The following is a 23244-nucleotide window of genomic DNA, read 5'->3' as shown; positions in this document are numbered from 1 at the left end:
TTATGATTTAAGGGTGTGTGTGTGTGTGTGTGTGTGTGTGTGTGTGTGTGTGTGTGTGAGAGAGAGAGAGAGAGAGAGAGAGAGAGAGAGAGAGAGAGAGAGAGAGAGAACTTATATGCATGGAGGTGTCTGAGTAATCCAGAAGAGGACATTGGATGACCTAGAACTGGAATCACAGACAGTTGTGATCTGCCTTATATGAGTGCTGGGAACTAAACCTGGGGCCTCTGCAAGAGCAGCTAGGGCTCTTAACCAACTGAGCCATCTCTCCAGCCCCTAAATAAGCAGCCTTGAAAACTAAAAACAAAGACCTTTGAAAGCAGCTAGAGGCTGACCAGGCACAAAGCAGTAATGAGCCCAGTGATGGTACAGTCTTCTTGGAGGGCAGGCTAACTGCTTTATAAATGAGTCTTGGGGGGCACTTCTCTAGGCTCCACTTCTCTTGCTTGGAAATGGGCTCCGAGAGGGTATTTCATCTCCAGTATCAGCAATGTTCATTCCCTTCATTGTTAGACTCACAGCTCCTGAACGACTTTCTAGACTCATCTATTTGTGTGAACCAGAAGTGCCTTGGAGTCGGTGAATGCAAAACTGAATTTTCAGTTTTATTTCCAGCCCACATCCCAAGTACAAGATGTTGCAGTCCCTTCAAAATTCATCTGCTCAGCTCTGGTGCCACTGTGCTGGTTGGTGTAAGGAGCAGAGCTGTTGGGAGGTGACCAGGTCAGCAGAGTGGCGTCATCTCAGATGAATCTGGATCTCTATGAGAAGAGGCTCAGAGAGCTAGCTGTACAATAACACAGTGAGAATTCAGCTACCCACAGCCCAGAAAAAGACCCTCACAGGAGTCCAGCTATGCTGGTGGGCAGAAGCTTGCTCTCTGCAGGGAGGAAGGGACAAGCCTCTGGTGAAACTATGGGCTGCTCACAAACGTTGCAGTGAGAACAGCGGAAGAGCTGAAATGCCCAAGTCTAGAACGCCAAGGAAGGTGCACATGAGCTGCAGCTGGGTATGAGGTCACCAAACAAGATGAGCCGAGTAGAGGAAGGATGAGGTTCTGAGCCAGTGACATCAGGCCAGCTACTCCCACTGAAGCCCTTGAGGAACATATGCAAGGCACTACTGTCCTTTCTTTTTTCCTGTCCACCAACAAAATGTTTACTGTCTTTTTGATATACCCATGAGTGAGGAAAAGCAAAACAATATTTTTGAGGCAGGATCTCTCATTGCAGCCCTGACTGTCTTGGAACATACAGAGATCCACCTGCTGGGATTGAAGGTATGTCCCCCCTATGCCTGGATTGAAAACAAAACAAAACAAAATAATTCTTTATTCAACATATAACTGGAAATTTCATGGGAGGGGGAATGAGATGCTCATCTGAGGCCATGCAGGGCAGGCAGTCACTTGCAACAGTGGAGTCCAAGCCAGCACAGCAGTGGGGTAGCAGCTGGGTAGAAGCCAGGTCCAGACTACACCCTGGCTTACAGGGGTTTTAATAATATGGAATTAATGAAATGCATCTGGGTTTTGATATGACTCAAGTTTTCTAAGAAGCAAGTGTCAAAAACACAATGGAGCATGATTCTTCATTTTCTTATTCTTGAAGAGTAAGACTAACAGTTGGATTTTCTTATTCATTGTGTGTGTTTGTGTGTGTTGTTAACTGGATTGAACCTAAGACCTACTGCATGGTAGGCAAATTCTCTACCACTGAGCTATAACCATGTCCTTCTTTTTACTTTTTATTTTGAGACAGAGTTTCACTAAGTTGCCAAGGCTGGCCTTGAACTCACTCTGAAGCCCAGGCTGGCCTTGATCTATATCAACCCTTCTGCCTTAGCTTTCTGATTCACTGGGATTACAAGCCAACTTGGTTTCCCTGTTCCTCCTGTTCCTTCCTAAAACGCAGACTCATAATGACATCAACCTTGAAGACACAAACTGACCAATAGAGAAGACAGTTCAGACAAAGGGAACATGTACAGAATCCAAAATCAAAGAGGAAGACAATGTAAAAAAGTCAATGTCTGTTCAAATATATAATAACATGACTTATCTATGTAAAATGTAGCTGGGACATTGAAAAATCCATACAACAATGTTTGGCATTACTCCCCCATCCCACATGCACTTTAGATTAAGGATGACAATATGAGGAACTGGGAAGAAGAAATTATAAAATTTTAAACAATTACAAATGAAATTCAAGGATTCTGGGGGGCCAGGGAGAGCAGGGATCCTGCTCTCTCTTCCTTCCCCACTAATCTTTTTCCCACCCAGTCATCTGCAGGACAGCCTAGAATTGAGTGGATAGTGAGGAGACTGCGGCAGCATCTGGCTTTCTTAAGTGGTTCTCACCCTGGCTCTCCCTGCCATTAACTAAAAGGTGGTGTTCTATAAGATCCAGGACAAACTGCTGATAGCTAGATTAAAGATTCGGGCCACCAAAACCACCTTGTCTTGCATTTGTTCATCAGTTGGCCCTGGACTAGAGCTGGGTGAGCGGTCCCCAGAAAGATGGAGTTCTCCCTCTTCCTTTCCTAGGCCCTCTTCCCAGCCTCCACTGCAATGAATCCTCTGCCAAGAGCATGCTGCTGCAGGTGTGCCATCTCTAAGCCCTTGAGACCTTTTCTCCTTGCTCCCTAACAATATGCCTAACATCTGATTACATCCGAAGCAGCCTCCCTATGGGCATGACCGAAACTGTTTCCTCAAGCCGATCCACTCTGATGCCAGAGCAGCTTTGCAGCAGCCAGGACCTAACTGTAGGCCCAGGAAACAGGGTGGCTTCAAGAAACTTCCATGGCTATCTTCTTCAGCCCCACCCCCATTCCAGGAAGACTACCATACACACACACACACACACACACACACACACACACACACACACACACACACACACACGAGATTCTGTTGCCTGAATGTATGATCCTCAAATCCCAGTCTTTCTCTCTCCCTTTGTATTACATACATTCCTAGTTTTACAGAGTGGAGGATTGCCCATGGGCCTTCCTCATTTTTGATTTTATGATGAACAGCATAGTTATAGCAGGTGTAGGATTTTTGAGGCAGAATTAGCTTATGCACATTTCATTCTGTTTCAGAATCCAGAGAAGCTAAATGACCCTACCAAGGCTGTACATCCGTACTGCTAAGACTGAATGGAACTAGAGCCCAAATATTTTGACTCCTAAACCAGTGCTCTTTCCACTAACCCATAATACTTTCAAAAGCAACACACTGGAAGAGAGAAGGTCTCCATTATTCATGGATAATGGCCATCAAACTTTATAACCCTTGATAACCAGGACAAACTTTTAGAGGTAGTTGGCAAAGAAGGTTATGGAGGGCACTGTAGGCAAGCAAATCCCTTTCCTTTCTGAAACATCTTTTTTTACTACCTGTCCCCATGATACAGCACAGAGCCCTAAGGGGCACTACCCTTAGATGCACAGAGAGTGTGTCTCTCTCACTCTGTCTTTCCCAACATGTCATCTCAGCCGTGGGACACTGAGACTGCCACACTGCTCCAAGACTCAAGACTGTCCAGGGAATTTCTCCTCCAAAAGCAGAACTCCCATCTTATGTTTCCCACCGTGGAAAAAGTTGCAGCAGTACCAGGTCCCGGTCTTTTCTATTTCTGGGTCCCTATCTGGGTTCCAGTGAGGATATACAAGTTTCAGTGTAACCAAAGGAAGGATCTAAGAGAGCCTGTCCGGCTGGCAAGCTGAGCTCTGACAGATAGGTGCCTAGTCCCTGCCTAAAATATATAAAAATCCAATCTGGGTGGGAGAAGGGCCTCATGGTACCCTGCATGCTTGCTGGCGGCAAGGGAGGGCTTTCTATGGTGCAGAGCCTGTGGGGTGGGGGTGTGCCACCAGTCACCAGGTTCTTGTCCTGGACTTGGCAGCTGCTGCTCCTCCATGGCCTTGGCCATGTTGTCTCCCGAGTCAAAAGCACATTCCCCCTTTCTGGAGTTTCTTCATGAGGGGGTTGGAGCCTCCAGGCTTTTGTCCTAGGATTGGCTATCTGGCCTTTTAGCTCAGCCTCCCCAGCTCTCTCAGGGAGAATACCTCCTTTCTCCTGTGAGGCCTGTTTCTCCTTGCCAATCTCCTCTGCAGGGTTCTCTTGTTATTTCTAGGGCACGGTAGGACTAGGACTATGGAGTCAGCTGAGAAGGAGAGGGGAGAGGACGTGGGGACAGTCTTAGCTGCGGCTTCCACTCCTGTCACTGTGGTGGTTCAGTCCCCATTGTCTTTCCTCGAATCTTTGCTCCTAATGCAGCTAATTTCAATAGACCAAGATATCTTCAAACAAGATTCCTCCTCCTAGGAGACCATTCCAGACCACCCAAGAGACAGGAGCTAAATAGGACGTAACCAAGAGCAGCTTCTTTTGGTGGCCACCAAGAACAAAGAGTGCTTAGTTCAATTAACAGCAGACACCTGCAAGGTCAGAGGGGAGTAATTCCAGCCAAGGGACTAACAGCTAGCAGACAGTCAAGGCCAACAGCTAATGAAGTCATAGTTGGAGATGGACAGGGGTGGGTACCAACTAGCCCTAACTGTGTGGATAGTTTAGAAACATGATCAGGATCGTCCCCTTGGTTGGTGGGAGATGCGTAGAGTGTGTGGGCCCTCTGTTGGCTTGGCCCACAAGAATGAACCAATCTCAAAGTTTCTAATATGGCTCTATAAAAGTCCCCAGGCACAGAAGCTCAATGGTTGCGTCCATCTCCCTTTCTCAGGAATTCCTCTCACTTTCCCTTAAGTTCTCACCTCTATTCAATTCTCACTTTCTGTGATTGTCCTTAATAAAGCCTGCTTCTGCTTAGCATACGTCCACGAGAATCCACAGCCTCAGTCTTCATTGGAATGAGACAGTGCACTTGAAGCCACTGTCTCAGGTCAACCTTTGATAACTTGAGTATTCAGCATCCTAGGTCCTTGGGTTATGCACAACGGTGCCATGAAAGGACCCATCATACTTAAAGACCTGGTATCACTGGGACTCGGATTCTGCATTTCTAGCCTCCAGAGGTCACTGTCTATGGTGGTTGAAATGAGAACGCCCCCCCCCCATGGGTTCATATATTTGCATACTTAGTTGCCAATTGAACTGTTTGGAAGTATGGCCTCCTTGGAACAGGTGTGTCCTTGGAGGAGGTGTGTCACTGGGAGTGGGCTTTGAGCTTTCAAAAGCCCATTCCAGGCCCAGAGTGCATGTTTGTCTGTCTGTCTCTCTCTCTACTGCCTGTGGATTAGGAAGAAAACCCCTTAGCTACTCTGTTTCCAGTGTCATGTGCTTCCTGCCATGATGATCATGAAACTGTAAGCACATCCCCAGTTAAATGCCTTTGTAAATGAGAGTTGCCATGGTCATGGTGTCCCATCCCAGCAGGAGAATAGTAACTAAGACACTGTCTGCTGTTGGGAAGCCGCGCATTCTATGGTGCCATTGTGAAGCAGCCCAAGCCTGGGACACCAGGCCCTGTCTTCCTTATCTCAGAAAGTGACATCATTATTGTCTGCTCAGCTGAGAGTCCAGCTGGTAGCCACGGACTCATTAGACTCTTTCTACCACTCCAATGGCCAACCACAGTCCAGTCCTGAAAGCTAATTAGCAAATACCAGATGAAGATCACTTAAATACATCTGTGCTCTTCTTAGAGAGAGGCGGTATCACATGGTGGTTAAAATGTGGACTGAAGCCAGACTTCCTTGGTCCGAATCCTACCAGCAGTGTCTCTTATGACTAATGCTGAACAGTCACGTCCTTCACTGAAAGATTCCTGCCCAGAGCAACTTAGAAGATTCAGGAATGGGAAGGAAAAGTTCTCATTAGTTATGAGAGCATTACTGCAACATGAGTGCATTCCTTCTGTCTTCTCTTCTGTGTTTATCTGCTTGCCTGTGTGTGTGTGTGTGTGTGTGTGTGTGTGTGTGTGTGTGTACTCGTGCATGTGCACATTTGTAAAGGTGCACAGTTTTCTGTTTATCTGCTTGCCTGTGTGTGTGTGTGTGTGTGTACTTGTGCATGTGCACATTTGTAAAGGTGCACAATTTTCTGTTTATCTGCTTGCCTGTGTGTGTGTGTGTGTGTGTGTGTGTGTGTGTGTGTACTCATGCATGTGCATATTTGCACAGGTGCACATACACATGTGTGTGGAAGCCAGAGGTTGATGTTAGGTGTGTTCCTCTGTCATTCCACACTTTATTTGTTGAGGTGATGTTGCTTTGCTGATCCTGGAGCTCACAGATTGGCTCCACTGGCTGGCTGGAAAGCTTTTCAGATCTCTTCATCTCTACCTCCTTAGCTCTACAGTTACAGACATGTGTGGCCTCTGGTGGTCACAGGAAAACAGATATACCAGCATTCCCTGTCACTGCCTTGAGTACAGTAGACTGGGGGGCAGTGCTTAGTTGCCATTTTAGAGGTGTGATGGGGCTACATCATGATGATCTCATCTAAGTCAAGAATCACATTCATTCCCAAAGTCTCTGACATCTTCCTGCAGGCGCTGGTGTCCATCTGAGTTATTATGCTTCTAGCTGTGGGTTATAAGGTCAAATACTGAATCGGTGAGTGCTGAGCTGTTGCTTTGAGGGGGAGGGATCAAGGCCCCAGTGAGTTTCTGGTTATACTTTGGGCCTTGTGAACACCAAGTACTCACTCTCCTGTGAGCTACAGTATCTCTGCCGCTGGCAGTAGTTTTGTAGTTAAGATGCTATTTGTCTTATCTGGGTTCGTTGTTAGCATCCTTGTAAAACAAACTGACAGCATCAGCACTGAAGAATTAACTTTCCACATAACTGTTGTCCCGTATAATTCTCACTGGGTTTTAAACTACGTTGTTTCATCTGTGTCCTCAGTTTCACTTATCCTTTCAGTCATATAATAATAAAGTAGAAGCCTTCAAGTAAAAACACACACGTCGCCTTGGGAATGCGAGAACCATGCATTTGGTTTCTTTTCTCACATGTATTTTGGTTTGCACTTTCTTCTAAAACAAATTTTAAAGTGATGCTGGACATGCTCAGGGGTTAATTACACGTAATGCTCTTGCGGAGGACCCGAGTTCAGTTCCCAACACCCATATCGGGTAGTTCATAAATACCTGTACCTCCAACTCTATGGGCCTGAAACCCATTTCTGGATTCCAAGGGTACCTGCAAAACACACACACACACACACACACACACACACACACACCACATATAAACATAATTTTCAAAAAAAATTTGAAATATTTTAAAGTATGTACTTTAATATTTTAAAGTTTTCCTTGCACATATCTGTGTGATATAAAGTGATATCAGGCCTTTTTCCCCCCAGTGCTGAAGATGCAACCCTTGCACATGCTAGGTGAACACTCCACCACCCAGCTACTTGCCCAGTCCTGTGTTTCCTGACAGGGTCTCACCATCAGCTCAGTCTGGCCTCAAACATCTGACACTCCTGCTCAGCCTTTTGAACGCTGGATTGCAGGTGTGAGGCACCATGCTCAGGCTGATGTTAGGATTTTGGAAAGAATGTAAGATGATTAAATTGAGCTAATTGGCCCATCTATCACCACAAATATTTGACATTTTTTATGGGAAGAATATTGAGGTTTATTTTTTTTAGTGATACTAGACTTTCTGGCACTGGGGGCTGGCAAGGCAAAGGCACCTGCTGCCAAACCAGCAAGAACTGACTCCTGCAAGTTGTCTTTGGACCTCCACACACACACAGCTGGGCACGTGCCTGCATGCACTAAATAAATACATGTAAAAAATTTAAAGCAATGTGTGACACCCAATTATTCACTGTGCTGAACAGGAGATATAAAAATCAAATTTATTTTTCCTATATAACAAGATTTGTCCCTTGGATTATCCCCTTCCTCACTGGTATCCACCATTCTGGTTTTGGGCTTTATGATTTCAGCTGCCTTGGAGTATATGTATACATGAGAACACATGGTATTAGTCTTTAGTGTCTGACTGACCACATCTTATATGGTTCTCCAGTGCAATCCTTGATGCAAATGACATAAGTCGCTTCCTTTTCAGAGGAATGATATTCCATCATGTGAATGGGCCACCTTTTCTGTACCTGTTCATGTGTTGATGGACATTCAATTTCCCATTTGTCTCCTGTGAATACTGCTGCAGTGAACAATGGTCTGCAAATGTCGGCTGAACACACTGATTTCAGGTAAATACTAAGAAGTGGGGGTTTGACTCAGGATAGTTCTATTTTTAGCCTTTTTTGAGGAACTTCCATCCAGTGTTTCATGGCGGCTGTCCTAGTACAAATTTTTACTAACAGTGTGGAAGTAAGTGTTGCATTTCCTTCACATTCTCACCGGCATCTGTTATCTTTCCACAGCAAAACAAAACAGAAAACAAGTTGCAGTGAGGAGAACCTGAGACCATGCAGCCGCTAGTGCTAGTGGGAAGTTAACAGTGTGGCCAAAGTGTCTGTCACTCAGGCAGTTTATCTGAAAGGTAATCCCAGAATTCCTGTCCAGCCCAGGAGTTATACTGCTAAGAACAGAAAATGTGTATTCAAACAAACACTTGTATACCGTTCCTGGAAATAATATTAACAGTAGCCAAAATCGGAACCAGTCCAAATGTCTATCAATGAATGAATAAACAAATGTCTACACATAGTAAAATATTCAGGATAGAAAGGAATGAAATCCTGATAGGTGCTAAGTCTTGGAAAGGCCTTGAAATCATTGCATTAATGAAAGAAGCCAAACATTCACATATCATACAATTCCATTTCTATGAAATGCCAGGATGGACAGATCCATGGGAATGTGGAGCAGATTCGTGCCTCCCAGGGCCCAGGTAAGGACAATGGGCACTGACTGCTCAATAAATATCATAAATCCTTTTATGATAATGAAGATATCTTGGAAAAAGATACTACATTTTTAGGAAAACAGATGGATCCAGAAACATAGTGAGGTAACTCAGACAGACAATCCTGTATGTTTTCTCTCATCTGTGGACCTTACCTGTTAATTTATGTATGTGTCTGTTTATGTGGAAATGGGTATGGGTAGAGGCTGGGAAAACCAGAAAGGGGCCAGGAGAAGGGGAAGTGGATGTTAAAGGAAGGAGGGTGGAAGGTAGTGGAGCAATATGAAAGCCCAATATGAAAGGGAAGGGGGAAAGCTGGGTAGTGGTGGCTTAATCCTTTAATCCCAGAACTCTGGAGGCAGAGGCAGGCTGATCTCTGTGAGTTCAAGGCCAGCCTGGTCTACAGAGTGAGTTCCAGGACAGCCATGGCTATACAGAGAGACCCTGTCTCAAAAAACCAAACCAAAACAAAGCAAAAGAAAGAAAGAAAGAAACAAACAAACAAACAAACAAAGACAGAAAGAAAGAAAGAAAGAAAGAAAGAAAGAAAGAAAGAAAGAAAGAAAGAAAGAAAAAGAAAGAGAGAAAGGGAGACAGAAAGAGGAAGGAAGGAAGGAAGGAAGGAAGGAAGGAAGGAAGGAAGGAAGGAAGGAAGGAAGGAAGGGGAATTCTAAAGCAAAAGGGCACAGCAGTGGGGAGGAAGGTTCAGGAGAGCAGAGAAGGGGTCAACCGAAACAAAGTATGCTTGAGAATGGCATGATGGAACCTATTACTTTGTGTGTTAATTCAGAAACCATTTTAAAAAGCAAACGATAAGCCTTGGGTTTAGACAGAGAAATGCTTGCAAAACACTGAGCAGACTAAGCCAGCCTTCAGGCAGGGATGTGTACTTCATAGATACATGACAACAACCTTATTGTTTTATCAAGGGAAAGAAAAAAATCAGAAATATTGAAAATCAAGAAGGTATGTTATAAAGACTGTGAAGTCCCTTTTAAAAAAAAAAAATTGTTGCATTTGCTTTATTTGTCCTTTGTGGGGAGGTCCAAGGACTGGCAGGAAGCAGTTCTTCCTTGTAAAATGTAGGGCCTAGGAAGTGAACTCGGGTCATCATCAGGCTGGGTGGCTTTCACCTGCTGAGCCATCTTCCTGGCCCACGAAACACCATTTTTAATGGGCTGTCAGTTGCGTGTGAGTATGCATGGGATCAAATGCTGACCCCTGGATGGGGACAGCTCACAGAGGAGGAATGAGGAGCAGTGTTTTGGGAACTCTGGGGCAACTCCTGCTGGGCAGTGTCTTTTTCCACCGCTACAGCTCAGTCTAGCATGTCCTCAAATGCTTGTGTGTTCAAAGGCTTGGTGGTCCTCAGCTTGGAAAGCGTGGAACCCTTCAAGAGTCAGAAGCCAGAAGGCTTCATGGGGGACACCTACAAAAGGGAATATGGGGCCCCAACCTCGTTTTCTACCTTTTCCCCAGATACCACAGGGTTTCCTCTGCCACGCACACCCACTATGATATACTGAGCTACCACAAACCGGAAGCAACAGGGACTGAGAACTCTGAGGAAATGGCAAAATAAAACTTTCTTTTTTTCTGTGTGCATATTTGTATGTAGGCATGTATGCATGTGTACATGTTCATGTGCGTGCATGTGGTGTGTGTGTGTGTGTGTGTGTGTGTGTGTGTGTGTGTGTGTGTGTGCAGGGGCACATGTGTGTACATGCGTCTAAGGGGCCAGAGGACAACCTAGGTCATTGCCCAAACATTTGTCCATCTTGTTTTTTGTGACTGGGTCTCTCACTGGCCAATGTGGCTGTGCTTCCTAGTGGTCGGTGAGCTCCCAGGAATCCACCTGTCTCTGCTTCCATGCAGCTGGATTACAAACATGTCGCCAAGCCTGTTTTAGTTTTTTTTTTTTTTTTAAATGTGAGTTTTGGGAGTTGAACTCAGGTCCTCAAGTGCTTTACTGGCTGAGTTATCTCCCCAGCCTCAACCCTTTTATCTTTATCTATTGATTTCCTCATCTCAAGCATTTAAGATAGTAATGAGAAGCTACCTAACACACACGTTCCCACTGGTCAGCTTCTGTGACTCAGGACCAAGGGTGACAAGCGTCAGTGCAGGACAGTCAGGAAATGGCAGGCACCCAGGCCATGTCAGAAGATGCCTGGCCTGTGGCCAGCTTACCTGAACTTGGTCCGCATGCGCTATCCCTGTACATGTCTTTCTTCTAAGCTGCAGCTGCTTCTCCAGCTTCCTCCTCTGCGTCTTTTCTATCCAGAGGTCATCCAAGCTGAAGTGTGAGTGCCGAGGGGCCCTCGTGAGCTGTGAGGGAACCTCTCTGGGGCCTTGTTCTGTGGAGTTGGAGGGTAGGGTCCATGTCACTACTTCAGTGGCAGACACCAGCCGCTGAGTAGACTCTCTGTAAGAAGTTTCCTGATCACAGGAACAACTGGACTGCTTGTCTGGAGACTTTTCCTGGGCGATGTGGCTCTAGAGAACAGAGAAGATGTGGTCAGAGATCGCAGCAAGGGTCAGTCAACTGGGGATGCTGCTCTTCCCCCGGAATCTTTCAGATATAACGCGTTGTTTTGACTTATTTTCAAAGTAAAGTTTATGATAAGATACTTCATTCACAGTCATTTTGAAAAGTATTTAGATTAGACACAAAAATAAATCTTGTTACTGTTTTAATGTCTACTTGCAAGACCATTTCAAACAAGAAAAGCTTCTGATTTGATCAAAGACACTTGTTAAAGTACCTAACGGACTTGGCATGACCATTAGAAATAACTTGTGTGTGTGCTGACACACATGGGCACATGAATGTGGAGGTCAGAGGTCAACTTCAGGGGTCATTCCCTAGAAGGGTCACTTCGTTTTCTGTTACATGCCCTATCGCTGGAACCTGGGGCTCACTGATTAATCTGGGCTGGCCAGCCAACAAGTCCACTTCCCCAGTGTTGAGATTACTCGTGCATGCCATCATGCCTAGCTTTTGTGCGTGGGGGTTCTGGGGACTGAATTCAAGTCCTCATGTTTGTGACAAGAGCGGCGCTTTCTCAACTGAGCCTTCTCTGCATCCCGGAGCTCTGGCTCAAGCAGAGCACATTCCAGGCACAGTCCTCACCTCCCAGCCCCTCTCACCGTCTCAGTTCGGGGCTAGCACTTAGGCATCACAGCCTCAAAAGAAAACCCATCTACAACAGAGGGATAGTTGGAAATTGTGTTCACATCTCCACCGTCTGTTCTTTGAAATCAACCCATGACCACTAGGAGAAGAAACTATTTTATTCTCACGTTCATAAAAATGAACCATTAAAAAAAAAAAACTCAATCAAAACCCCCTATAATCAGAGTTACCCTATATAGGGGTTTATACTTCTCCCAGAAGCCATAGATTGCCAAATATAAAGCCATGTATCCAATGAGGGCTGCCTCCCCTCAAGTTGTTAGAGGTGTCCAGAGACCTCCAAACAATGTAGGCTATCAACATGGCTCTTTGTTGCCCTCTTGATGTTGAGACACTATTGCTGAAGATACCACACAGACTGGTCACAGTATACATGGAGAAGTCAAATTGGTACTGACCAGAGGCTCCCTTCCTGCTGACTAGAAGGCACTGTGCAGGCTGCTAGGGAGAAGAGTCATCAGCAGTCTTACCTGTGACCTGTGCTAAGGACCAGTATGGCAAAATATGCCCATGGGTCCAACAGGGGCACACACGTTATGGGGGTAACCAACTGGTTTCTGATTAGACTTGAGATCCTCAGCACAGGAGGAAATACATGCTTGGTACTGCAAATATGGTCAAGAACCCATGGCTGGGGCGTTCTCTGGCCACTTACTATTGTTATTTTGCTAAATGGACATAGAATCACACTGCCCTCTAAATTCACATCTCTCTACCCATCAATTAGTGCAGCCCCCAGACTTTATCATCTGTTTCTTTGTGTAGTGGCTGGCGGTTAATGCAGAAATACAGCTAGTCAGAGCACAGAGAGTGTCAGAACGTTCACTTACAAATGGGGCATCTATACCACCCTCCAAGGGCTATGGGCCGTCACAGGAGAGGGAGTAGTGGCTGGGGAGGACTAGAGCCAAGCCATATCTTCTGTACAGGTCAAGGCCACTGCTCTCATGAACTCATAGCAGCTGTGGTTGTCTGCACAGGACCTGCACAGCATCAAGCCGGTCAATGCTCTGGTACAGAGCAGGAAGGGCTTGTGAGCCCCACCCCTGGCTGAGGACCTATGGACAGCCGATGACTTGCAAGGGAGAGACAGTCCGTTTTCTTCAAGGCTGTGGCCCCTGACAGGTTGATCACACTCCCGTGGATGGACCCTCACCTGGGAGTATCTGAGCAGCACAAGTGGGATTCTTTGGATGATTGAAAGAAAAGAAGAAGATGAAGTTGGGAGGGGTGTGGAGGTGGGGGGAAGGATACGGGAGGAGTTAGATTAAAGAGGGGGTGAATATAAGGGAAATACATTGTATCAATTTCTTAATGAATTAGTGAAATATATCTTGAATTACATGGCAATTAAAGAAAAAAACACTTCATCTATGGACCTGGAGAGATACTTAAGAGCACTTGCTGCTCTTGCAGAGGCCAAATTTGGTTGCCAGCACCCACACTGGGTGGCTCTCACAACCGCCTGTAACTTCAGCTCTAGGGGGTCCAGCAATCTCTTATGGACTCACACATGCACACCCACACACATATATACATAATTTAAAACTTTCTAAAACCCTCCAGTTAACTGCCTCAACTCCAGTTTCTGCTGGATGTTGGGAATACTGGGTTTGATGATGTCATCTCTATCTTTGATATTTATTCCTTTACCCAAGGGGACAAGGGGGCGCTAAGCTCTGCCCAGGACTCTTGAAGGGGAGCTGCAGCTCGCTGCCTTAAGGAGTTTCCTCAGTTGGTTTCAGCTGAATGTTTTAAGTTCCTGACTTGATGATGTTACTTTTCTGCTGATATTTGTAAAAATCTGGGCAAATACAGCAAACAGCCCCTTCTCCAGTGATACTGAATTATGTTTGATTGTGAAGCAAAAGTTATTATACTGATAGAGCTCTCAATGTACATGAAAGAATTCTTTCAGGAATTAGAACAGAAGCAAGGGTGACTGAAGGGATTTCAATGAGGCAAAGTTTCTACACCTCATGTCACTTGGTGAAATGCCTATACTAGAAGACCAGTAGACTGGCAAAATGTATGTATACAACATAATGCTTGGAGCTGTCATTTAAAAATCAAATATACTACATATACATAAAATTGAACCCTGAAAAATATTCAGGTGAAGTTAAGATTTTCTAAACTCTATATGGAAATGCAAATGAACTAGAATATTTGAGAAAGAGAAAGTGTGAGCAACCAATTTACTAGGTTTTAAGACATTCAATGACAGTCACTAGGATACTGTGGAATTGGGGACATGATGGAGACAGATCAATGCAACAGAATAAAGAAATATGAGTGTAACCTCATAAGTACTATTCAAGACCTGAAGCTAACGTTGCAAGCAATTCAGTGTTGGAGCAACTGACCAACCCACAGGCAGAGGAATGAACTTCTTCATGAATTTCAAACCTTAGGAAGACAACACAACCAATTGCAGACAGAAACAGTCTGAAATCACCTATAAGACTTGAATCAAATATCAGCATTTTAGAGACTCAACTGTCTAAACAATAACAATGTAACTAGAAAATGGGTAAAACACATGTGGAGATATTTCTCTCAAGGAGATAGATGTAGCTGGATGTGGTGGTGTAAGCCTTTAATCCAGCACTCAGGAGGCAGAGTCAGGCAGAGATCCAGAGCAGCTAGAACTATACAGAGAAACTCTGTTTCCAAAAATAAAAAGACAAACAAATAAAACGACAATAAAAAAGAAGGTGGATGTATGGTAAATAAGAGAGAGAAAAAACGTTCAGCAGCCTAGCCCTGGTGACAAGCACATGAAGATCAAAACGAAGCACCCCTGCATGGTGATTGATTACAATGACATGGTGATTAAAATGGCATGGTGATTGATTTTCACACAGTGACAAGAGCAAGCACAGCAGCATTTCCCATTCATTGGTGGTGATATTGTGAGATGTCACAGCCCCTCCGTCAGGTGACACAGGCAGGGAACATGCCTCTCTGAAAACATACCTTCCAGGCAGCAAAGCCCCAACCCCAGAAGGCTACAGGCAGGGAAAAATGACACACATCTCCACGCCAGGCCCGGAGGCAGGCTGACCACTGTCATGTGGAGTAAGTCACACCCTGTCTAATTCCATCATTCCTCCTCCAGATGTCCCTGATCTAGAAATGTCACTGGAACCCTCCAAACACCTGACTCAGTCGGGAACCACAAACCATACTGTCCTTTATTCTAATTTGATGGTCGCCTGACCCTGAACCCACTTTCTATAGCACAACAACCCCTCCTTCCTCCCTCACAAGGGACCGTCTAAGAGCAGGCTTCGCTCTTCCTGGAGGGAGGGGCCAAAGCTTTACTCCGGTCCCTCTGTCTGTCAGCATGGTCATACAAACCTCTTGTCCACAGGAGGATCAGACCCTAAGCCTCTCTCAAGCTTTATTGCTATCCTCAAAAACCTGACACCCAATAGTTTAATAATTCTTCTCTTCTTTTCAACTGTTTGTGGTGTGCATGCATGTATGTATGTATATATGCATGCATGTTCATGTGTAGGTGCACATATATGTGTGGTTGCATGTGAAGGGCTGAACCGATGTTAGGAGTCACCCTTGGTCACTCTCAAATCACCTTATTTGTGTTCTTATTCTTAGTATTGGTCTCTCATTTAAACCCAGAGCATGTGGATTCAGCTAGTCTTACAATTGGGTTTGCTCCCGAGGTCCCCTGTCCCTGCCTTCTTCCAAGGCTGGAATTTCAAGTGGGCCACCACACGTGTTTGGCCTGTCCATGGTTTCTGGTGATTCAAACGCTAGTCTTTATGCTGGCACTTGAACTGGTTGGCCATCTCCCTGGACGTTTCTTAAAATCTAAACACGCAGTTGTCCTGTGACCTACAAGCACACCATTGAGCTTTCAACCTGAAATGAAAATACGTGTCCACCAGAGTGCTGTGAGTACATGTTTGCAGGACTTTTACTTGTGATGTCCCAAATCTGTAAGCAGCCCAAATGTCTTTTAGTAGATGAGTGGTTAAGAATAAAATGTTACTTAGCCATAAAAAGGGATTATTGGTAAATGCAACAAATTTAGCAGATTTCAAAGGACTTAAGCTGAGTACAAGAAGCCAGTCTCAAAAAGTAACATTTTTTAATTTAACCACAGACTAGTGCTTGAAAGGTCGCCAGGATATAAGTATAAAGGAGTTTAGCCCAAGGACAAGGAATTTGTGTGTCTTGCTTATGGTAGTCCTTACATGGCTCTGTCCATGGTATAGAACAGAAACTGTGGAAAAACAGATTGAACGCCCCTCATATGAAACCAAACATCCAAAAAGATACAAAACCTGAAAGGCTTGAGTCCTGATACTATGTCTCAAATGTTAAAGTCTGTATCTGACCGCAGGAAGTCATAACACAAAGAAGTACAAACAAATTAATGACCTCCAGGCTGGCTGAGTCGGTGGTGACACCAGCGAGTTCTGTGATTAAGATTCATTTTATTGTATTTATGTGTGTTTATACATGTCCATGCAGGTGCCCTTGGAGGGCAGCCGAGGGCGTTGGATCCCCCACAAAGTTATAGGTGGTTGTGAACCTCCTGAGGGTTCTGGGAACTGAACACCAGTCCTATGCTGGAGCAGCAAGTGCTCTTAACCACTGAGACATCTCACTGGCCCAGCCTTGAATTTAAGCTTGGGAGTCATCCTCAAGCTGTCTCCTTTATGTATATGGCAATATTCTAAAACTACGAAGGTAATTGAACCTTGACATACTTTTTTGTATTCTTACTGTTGACTTTTCAACCTTATTTGTGTGGTGTGGTATTGTTCTGTTGTTGGACATGCAAGTTGAAAATTAGGGGTTTAAACCACCTTCCAGAGTCTGTGTTCTCCCTTGTGTTTTGTTTTCCCTGAAGCTTTATAATGCTGTATTATACTTGGTATTTGAGATTAGTGAATTAACTTTCCCAACTCTGTCTTTTAGTACTTGAATATTTTTTCAGTTTTACTGTAAATCTAATACAATGGTGTGTGTGTGTGTGTGTGTGTGTGTGTGTGTGTGTGTGTGTGTGTGTGTTAAGGATGTAGCTCAGTTGGTAGAGTGCTTGCCTGGCATGCATGAAGCCCTGGGTTCAATACTCAGCACCCTGTAAAACCGGGAATGGTGGTTCATGTCTGTAATCTTAACACTTGGGATGAGGACAGAAGGATCGGGAGCTAAAGGCCGTCCTTGGCAACACAGCAAGTCCACGGCTAGCCTGAGCTACATGAGACTTCGTGTCAATACACCAGATCTAAAGGGCAGGGGAGATGGTTCAGTGGGTTGAGGTGCTTGCAGCCAAGTAAGCCACATGAATTCAGTCCCTGAACACTGGGGAAGGAGAGAGCTGATTGTCCTTTGATCTGAAGCATGCCCTGTTCCACACAGACACACAGACACAGACATAGAGACACACAGAGAGACACATACACAGATACATAGACACACCACACACACAGTCATACATAGACATACACAGATAAAGACACATACACAGACACACACAGAGACATACACAGACACACACAGAGACATACACAGACACACACAGAGACATACACAGAGACACACACACACAATAAACAAATAAACACATTTTTAAGACCATGACGACACTAACCCAAGCGATCACCCCTCCACTTGCCTTAAGAGGTAAAGAAAGAGTTGTTGCCACCAACAGCTCACTTACCTCACTCCCAGGAAGGTCCCCAAGGAAGGGTGCTGTGCCCAGGCCGTGGCGACACAGGCACGTGTTTGTGCTGTCTTCCTTCTGGTCGTTCTGGTTTAGAGTTTGCAGAGAGAGTAAGAGGCTCGCCCTGGCCTTGCCCTTGGGCCGTTCGGAGGCCTCTGAACATTGGTTGGCGTCCCTGTAGCTTCTAAGCGAGACCATGGAGACGGCGCTAGTCCTGCCCCCAAGGCAGAGATCTACCCTCTGAGCCCCAGGCATGGGGCTGGTGGGCTTGGGGCTTGTGGGTCTACAAGGCATGCCTTGGTGTTCATAGGCCAAGTGGCAGGCAGAGCTGCAGGTGAGTGTACAACCGATGCCAATGTGCTGGGCTCCGGGGCTGGTGGGGGAGGTCAGCCAGGACGGCTCTGGGAAGATCCCAGAAGACAGGTACCTACTGCTTTCCTGGGTAACAGTGCGTTTAATGGTCGGTTCGCTTTTCCTCCTGTGTTCCGGAGAAGCCAGACAGCTGGAGGGCGGAGTTGCGGGAGACTGTAAGGGTGTCCAGGACTCCACACACACACGGCTGTCGGTGCTAACTGTCCACTCTTCACGATGGCCTCTGGTTGCTGGTGGGGAAGAGCAGAGGAGTTCGGGAAAGTCTGGTTCGGGAACCCCACTCACTAACGAGGGCCTTTTGGAGCTTTCCACATCTTTGCTTCTCAGAAACGTGCGCCAAGAGCCCTGGCCTCGCCTGCGCCTCTCTTTCTCGCCTTTGACGGAGCCTGCATTCGTTTTCTCTACAACTTTGGCCTCAAAAAAGTTGGTAAAGGTCTTCTGGGCTAAGGCCAGCCTTGCCCTGATCTTGCTCTCCGTTGTTTTCAGTCTCTTGATGTTGCAACTTTCAGGGGAAGGTCCTTCGCCACCGAGGCTCCCTGATCTCTCCACTTGAGTCTCTTGGTGTATACCAACAGAATGGGCCTCCAGAGGCATGCTCTGGGGCACTTGGTGCAGAGGCAGCTCCACCTGGCGGCCTGCAAACCATGGACTCTGGGGCACACCTTCCTCAGGACTGGGGCAAGCTGGGTTCAGGCCCTCTGAGGTCGAGGCCTGGCTGCAGGGTATGTCTCCTCCGGGGCTCTCCTCAGACCAGGACCTGTCAGTCCTTAAAGGGGTCATCTGGACAAAGGCAGGGTGCTGCTCTGACCCCTGGGCACCCCACTGAAGCTGGCCGCAGGGTCCCTGGAACTGTCGCATTGTGACTTGGGCCGAAGCCAAGTCTCCTGAATGGGGGACCTCCACCTCGCCGGCCCCCTCAGCCTCTTTAGCACACTCTCCTTGTTTGAGTTCTGCGCTGGGCGACTCCTGGTTCCCCTCGGGGTGGATGTCCAAGCCCGAGTGTACACACTCAGACCCCAGGCTCGCGGTATCCCCGAGCAGCTTCTCCTCCAGTGTCTCCTCTGAGCTCAGTGTGTCATCTGAGGCAGCCCTGGGGACCAGAGCACTCACAAGCTCTATGTCTGGGGCCAGCAGCTGAGGAGCCCCATCACCCGGCCCTGCTGTGGCAGGTTCACACTCACCGCCACACATTGGCATATCTGAGGCCCTGGGAGACTCACCAGCTGTGGTGCCGGCGCCTTGTGGAGTTTTGCATCTTTCCTCCAGGAAATCACAGGACTGTGATTTTCGACCACAGCGGGCCTTCCTTGTAGAGGTCTGCTTGTGTTCCTGCTTTACTGCTATAAGAATGAGTTTGCAGCTGTCCTTAGAGACCCCATGGACTTTGGGCACCTGCTGCTGGCCAGAAGTGAAAGGCTCCCTGCCATCCCCGGTTCCCTGTGGACAATCATTCCCAGGGCTGCAGTAAGATGTTTCCACAGCTGGGAAATCCAAAAGACTCTGCAAGGCATTTCCCCTGCATGGGAGGTCTAGAACCACCGCGTCGGCTGCTTCTGGAGGATCAATTACACTTGGTCTCAGGGTGGTCTTTGGGGCATAGGCACTATCCTTCGCTTCCGAGGAACCCACAAACCCTTTGTTCCACACGGGCATCTCACTGTGGCTGCCGCGGTGTGGGAAGGGGGAGGCCCTATCGGGCGGTTTTCTCTCCTCCTTGAGAACACGCTTTGATGAGCAGGTCTTGGTCTGGTTTCCTGTCTTGGCAAGGATGTTTTGCAGGCACCTTTGTTTACTGATAGCATCATCAGGCTGGACACCTTCGGGCTCCTCCAGTCTGCTTTCTGGGCTGTGTCCTGGCTTGCTTTCAGCGGGTCCAGGCACTTCCTCTTGGCTGCCAAGCTTCAGCAATTCTGAAGTAAGGTGGGAAGGGTCTGGGCATGACCTAGAAGCCTGTTCTACCTGGTTTTCCAGTGGGAGACCTAAACAGGGTGTGTCTTGAGATGTCCTTTTAATGCTACAATCACCAGGCTTGTGCTCTTCCTGCAAAGGAGGGGCCCTGCTTGGAGAAGTGGAAAGTAAGTAAGACTGCTGTGTGGGCCCAGGGGAAAGAGTGTTAGGAGTGATTGGGTGCTCAGGTTCTACTTCTGTTCCTTGCTTCAAGTAGGACCCAAATGTCACACATTTCTGCTTCAAAGGCTCCTTAAGGCAGTCCAAAGGAAATGCTGCTATAGAATGAGCCCTCACCAGGCTCTTCACACACTGGCAGATGTATCTTTGTGGTGTCTTGCCATTGGCACCAAGATTTTCTGGAACACTATGATGGCACTTGATGTCTACAAGGCAAGGTGTGCCCAGTCGTGGTTGGCAGGCTACATCCAAGCAGGAATGAACCCAAAGTAAGTCTGTGCCCACTGCGGGCCTGGGGGCAGGCCCCTTCTTTGTCCTGATCCACAGAGGGAAGTCATTGTCCTGTGGGCCTATGTGAGGTAGCTCTGCTGCCCCAGCCCTGCAGTGGATGTGTGGCCAGCTCTGACCTAGTTCACAGTGTTGGAGAAAGCAGGGCCAGACCCCAGGGACATCCAGATAGCCCCCAGACCTGGCCTTTTGCAGCTGAGGACTGCTGGTGGTGGTGGTGGCACTCTGGGAGAAGGACTCAGCTGTTGGCACAGACTTCTGCACCAAGCTGGTCACACAGTCACAGAGGCTTTCTTCATCCCGTTTTGCAGCAGCAGCAGTAGCCGACATGTGCAATTTGCTTTGGTGAGACTCTTCCTGCAAGCCTGAGAGTAAATCCAGCTCTTCCTCTGTATGGAGCCCTTCAGCACAAGCCAAATGCTGCCCTTGAGGAAATCTAGCTGCTGAGCCACCAGGGCATCCCCAGCCTGCTTCTCTGTCTGCAGAGGGGCCACATGGAGAGGGGCAGACTCCATCCTCGAGGTCACCAGGCAGGGACTCTACCTCAGAAGCGCTTTCAAAGGGGTCTGTTTTTGTGTCGGATCGACTTTCACTCTTGTGGGATAGTGTCTCAAAATCCTCAGGGTCTATTTCCCGGTGCCATCCCTGCTCCTCTGGGTCTGCAGGGTGTGGGTGGAGTTGGTTATCTTCCTCACTCCCACCTTCACCTGGAGGAGGCGCATCGGACTCTGCAGTCTAGAAGCACAAGAAGAGAAGAATCAGACAAAAGCCTCCAGGACTCGGCACACACATTTACACCATCATGCATGCCTAGAAGGAAATATCCTTCATCATCTCCCACATAGCCCCAAGAAGGAAGGGAAACATAAAGTGGGACCTTACGTTAACACAGAAATAAGCATGAAGGGCTGAGGAGAGGGCTCGGTGAGCGGAGCTTCCCGTGCTAGCCTGGCAGCCCCTAGTCTGGATCTCTGGTACCGATATAAAAGCCAGGTGCAGTAGCTCAGACCTGTCATCCCAGCATGCCCATGACAAGGTGGGAGGCAGAGGCAGGGGAATAGCTAGGAGCTCAGAGTCTAGCTAGCTTGGTATAGGCAGCAATCAATAAGAGAGACCTGGTCTCAAACAAGGTGGAAATTGAGGACTCACACCCAAGGTTGTCCTCTGACTTCCTCATGCATCCTGTGGTACATAATACCCTGGCCCCAAACATGAACACACAAATACACAAACATGAACAATCACTGTGCATGTGTGCACATGTGTATGAGCACACACACGCTAACATACAAATACAAACATGAACATACACACTTAACACACACATACACATATAAATCTCTCCCACATATACACTAATGCATACACACACTCACATTCACACACACACAAACAGGCATATAGGAATACATAAACATATGTACATCACACACACATATGCACACACTAATGTATTCACACATCTATACACACACACACACACACACACACACACACACACACACACAAAGATGAGAAAAGAAAAAGTAAACAAGGCATGAAGGCAAACCTGAACTATGGGGAGAAAATGTCGTACAAGTTAAAACAAAGCCATCAAAAGGCAGCGCGGGCTGTAAGAGCATTCACAGTTGAAGTAAGCGAGAGCATGCTGTATGAGTCACGGTGAGAAGCACCCTTCCGTGGGGAGTATCCAGCAAGAAGAAACAGAATAATACATGCCTAGCCTTGGTTCTGTTGGTTCTTGTGGAGCCCAGTGGCTTATAGTAAATGCTCTTACATTTAGAATTGTTTCTTAGGTTCGCATAGCTAGAGGGGGTAGAGGAAAACAAAAGAAGCCTTGAGAATGATTGAGACTACAGACATGGGATGTTGGGTATGCTCAGGGCAGCTTTGAGAACAAGAAGAAAGAACTTGGCAGAAGCGGCAGAACTCTCCCTACCCCCATCTCTCTCTCATTCATGTGTGTGTGTGTGTGTGTGTGTGTGTGTGTGTGTGTGTGTGTGTGTGTGTGTGTTACATCTGGGAGCCACATGTAGGTGTCATTGATTGGCTTTTTGTTTGAGGCAAGATCTCCTCTCACTGGCCTAGAACTTCACCCATGAACGTCCATGGATCTACTTGTCTCTGCTCACTACACTTGGCTGTGTGTGTGTGTGTGTGTGTGTGTGTGTGTGTGTGTGTGTGTGTGTTTCTGGAGAATCAAACTCGGGCCCTAATGCTTTCAAAGGAAGCACTTGGTCAACAAACCATCTTCCCAGCTCTCTAATTACACCTCTACCTCCACCCTCCCTTTAAAGACAAGGTCTCTGGCCACACTAGTGGAAGCCCATGTACTGTGGACTGGTGGCTGTGGAGCCCCCATGAGACTGGACTAGGCCCTCTGGATACAGAAGATGGTTGTTTGGCTCGAACTGTTTGGGGGGGGCACCCAGGCAGGGGGATAGGGATCTGTTCCTGGTCTATGGGCAGGCTTCTGGAATCCGGTGCCTGTGGTGTGACACCTTGCACAGCCTTGGTGCAGTGGGAAGGGGCTTGGACCTGCCTAGGCTCAGTGTGCTGGGCTCGGCTGACTCCCCATGGGAGACCTCTATTTGGGGGATGTAGGGATGTGGGGTAGCTTGGGAAAGAGGGCTGGGGAGTGGGAGGAGGGAAGAGGGGGGATCTGTGGATAGTATGTGGAGTGAGTAGAAAATTTCTT

At 47.0% G+C, this 23244-nt stretch overlaps 1 protein-coding gene across 3 annotated transcripts in view; it reads right to left on the bottom strand.

Moving 5' to 3' along the window:
- Arhgef4 (Rho guanine nucleotide exchange factor 4) overlaps positions 1-23244 on the bottom strand; it is a 144578-nt gene that overhangs the window by 77187 nt on the left and 44147 nt on the right. For all 3 annotated transcript variants that reach the window (XM_036167240.1, XM_036167241.1, XM_036167239.1), the window contains 2 exons: positions 17757-21281; positions 11053-11358 (listed from right to left, as the gene is read on the bottom strand). In XM_036167240.1, the coding sequence (XP_036023133.1) occupies positions 11053-11358; positions 17757-21281 (3831 nt within the window). The remainder of the gene's footprint in view (positions 1-11052; positions 11359-17756; positions 21282-23244) is intronic.

The sequence above is a fragment of the Onychomys torridus genome, chromosome 18, assembly GCF_903995425.1.
Source record: "Onychomys torridus chromosome 18, mOncTor1.1, whole genome shotgun sequence".
NCBI lineage: Eukaryota > Metazoa > Chordata > Mammalia > Rodentia > Cricetidae > Onychomys > Onychomys torridus.
Note: the sequence above shows the minus strand (reverse complement) of the source record. Positions and strands in the feature narration are given on the sequence as shown.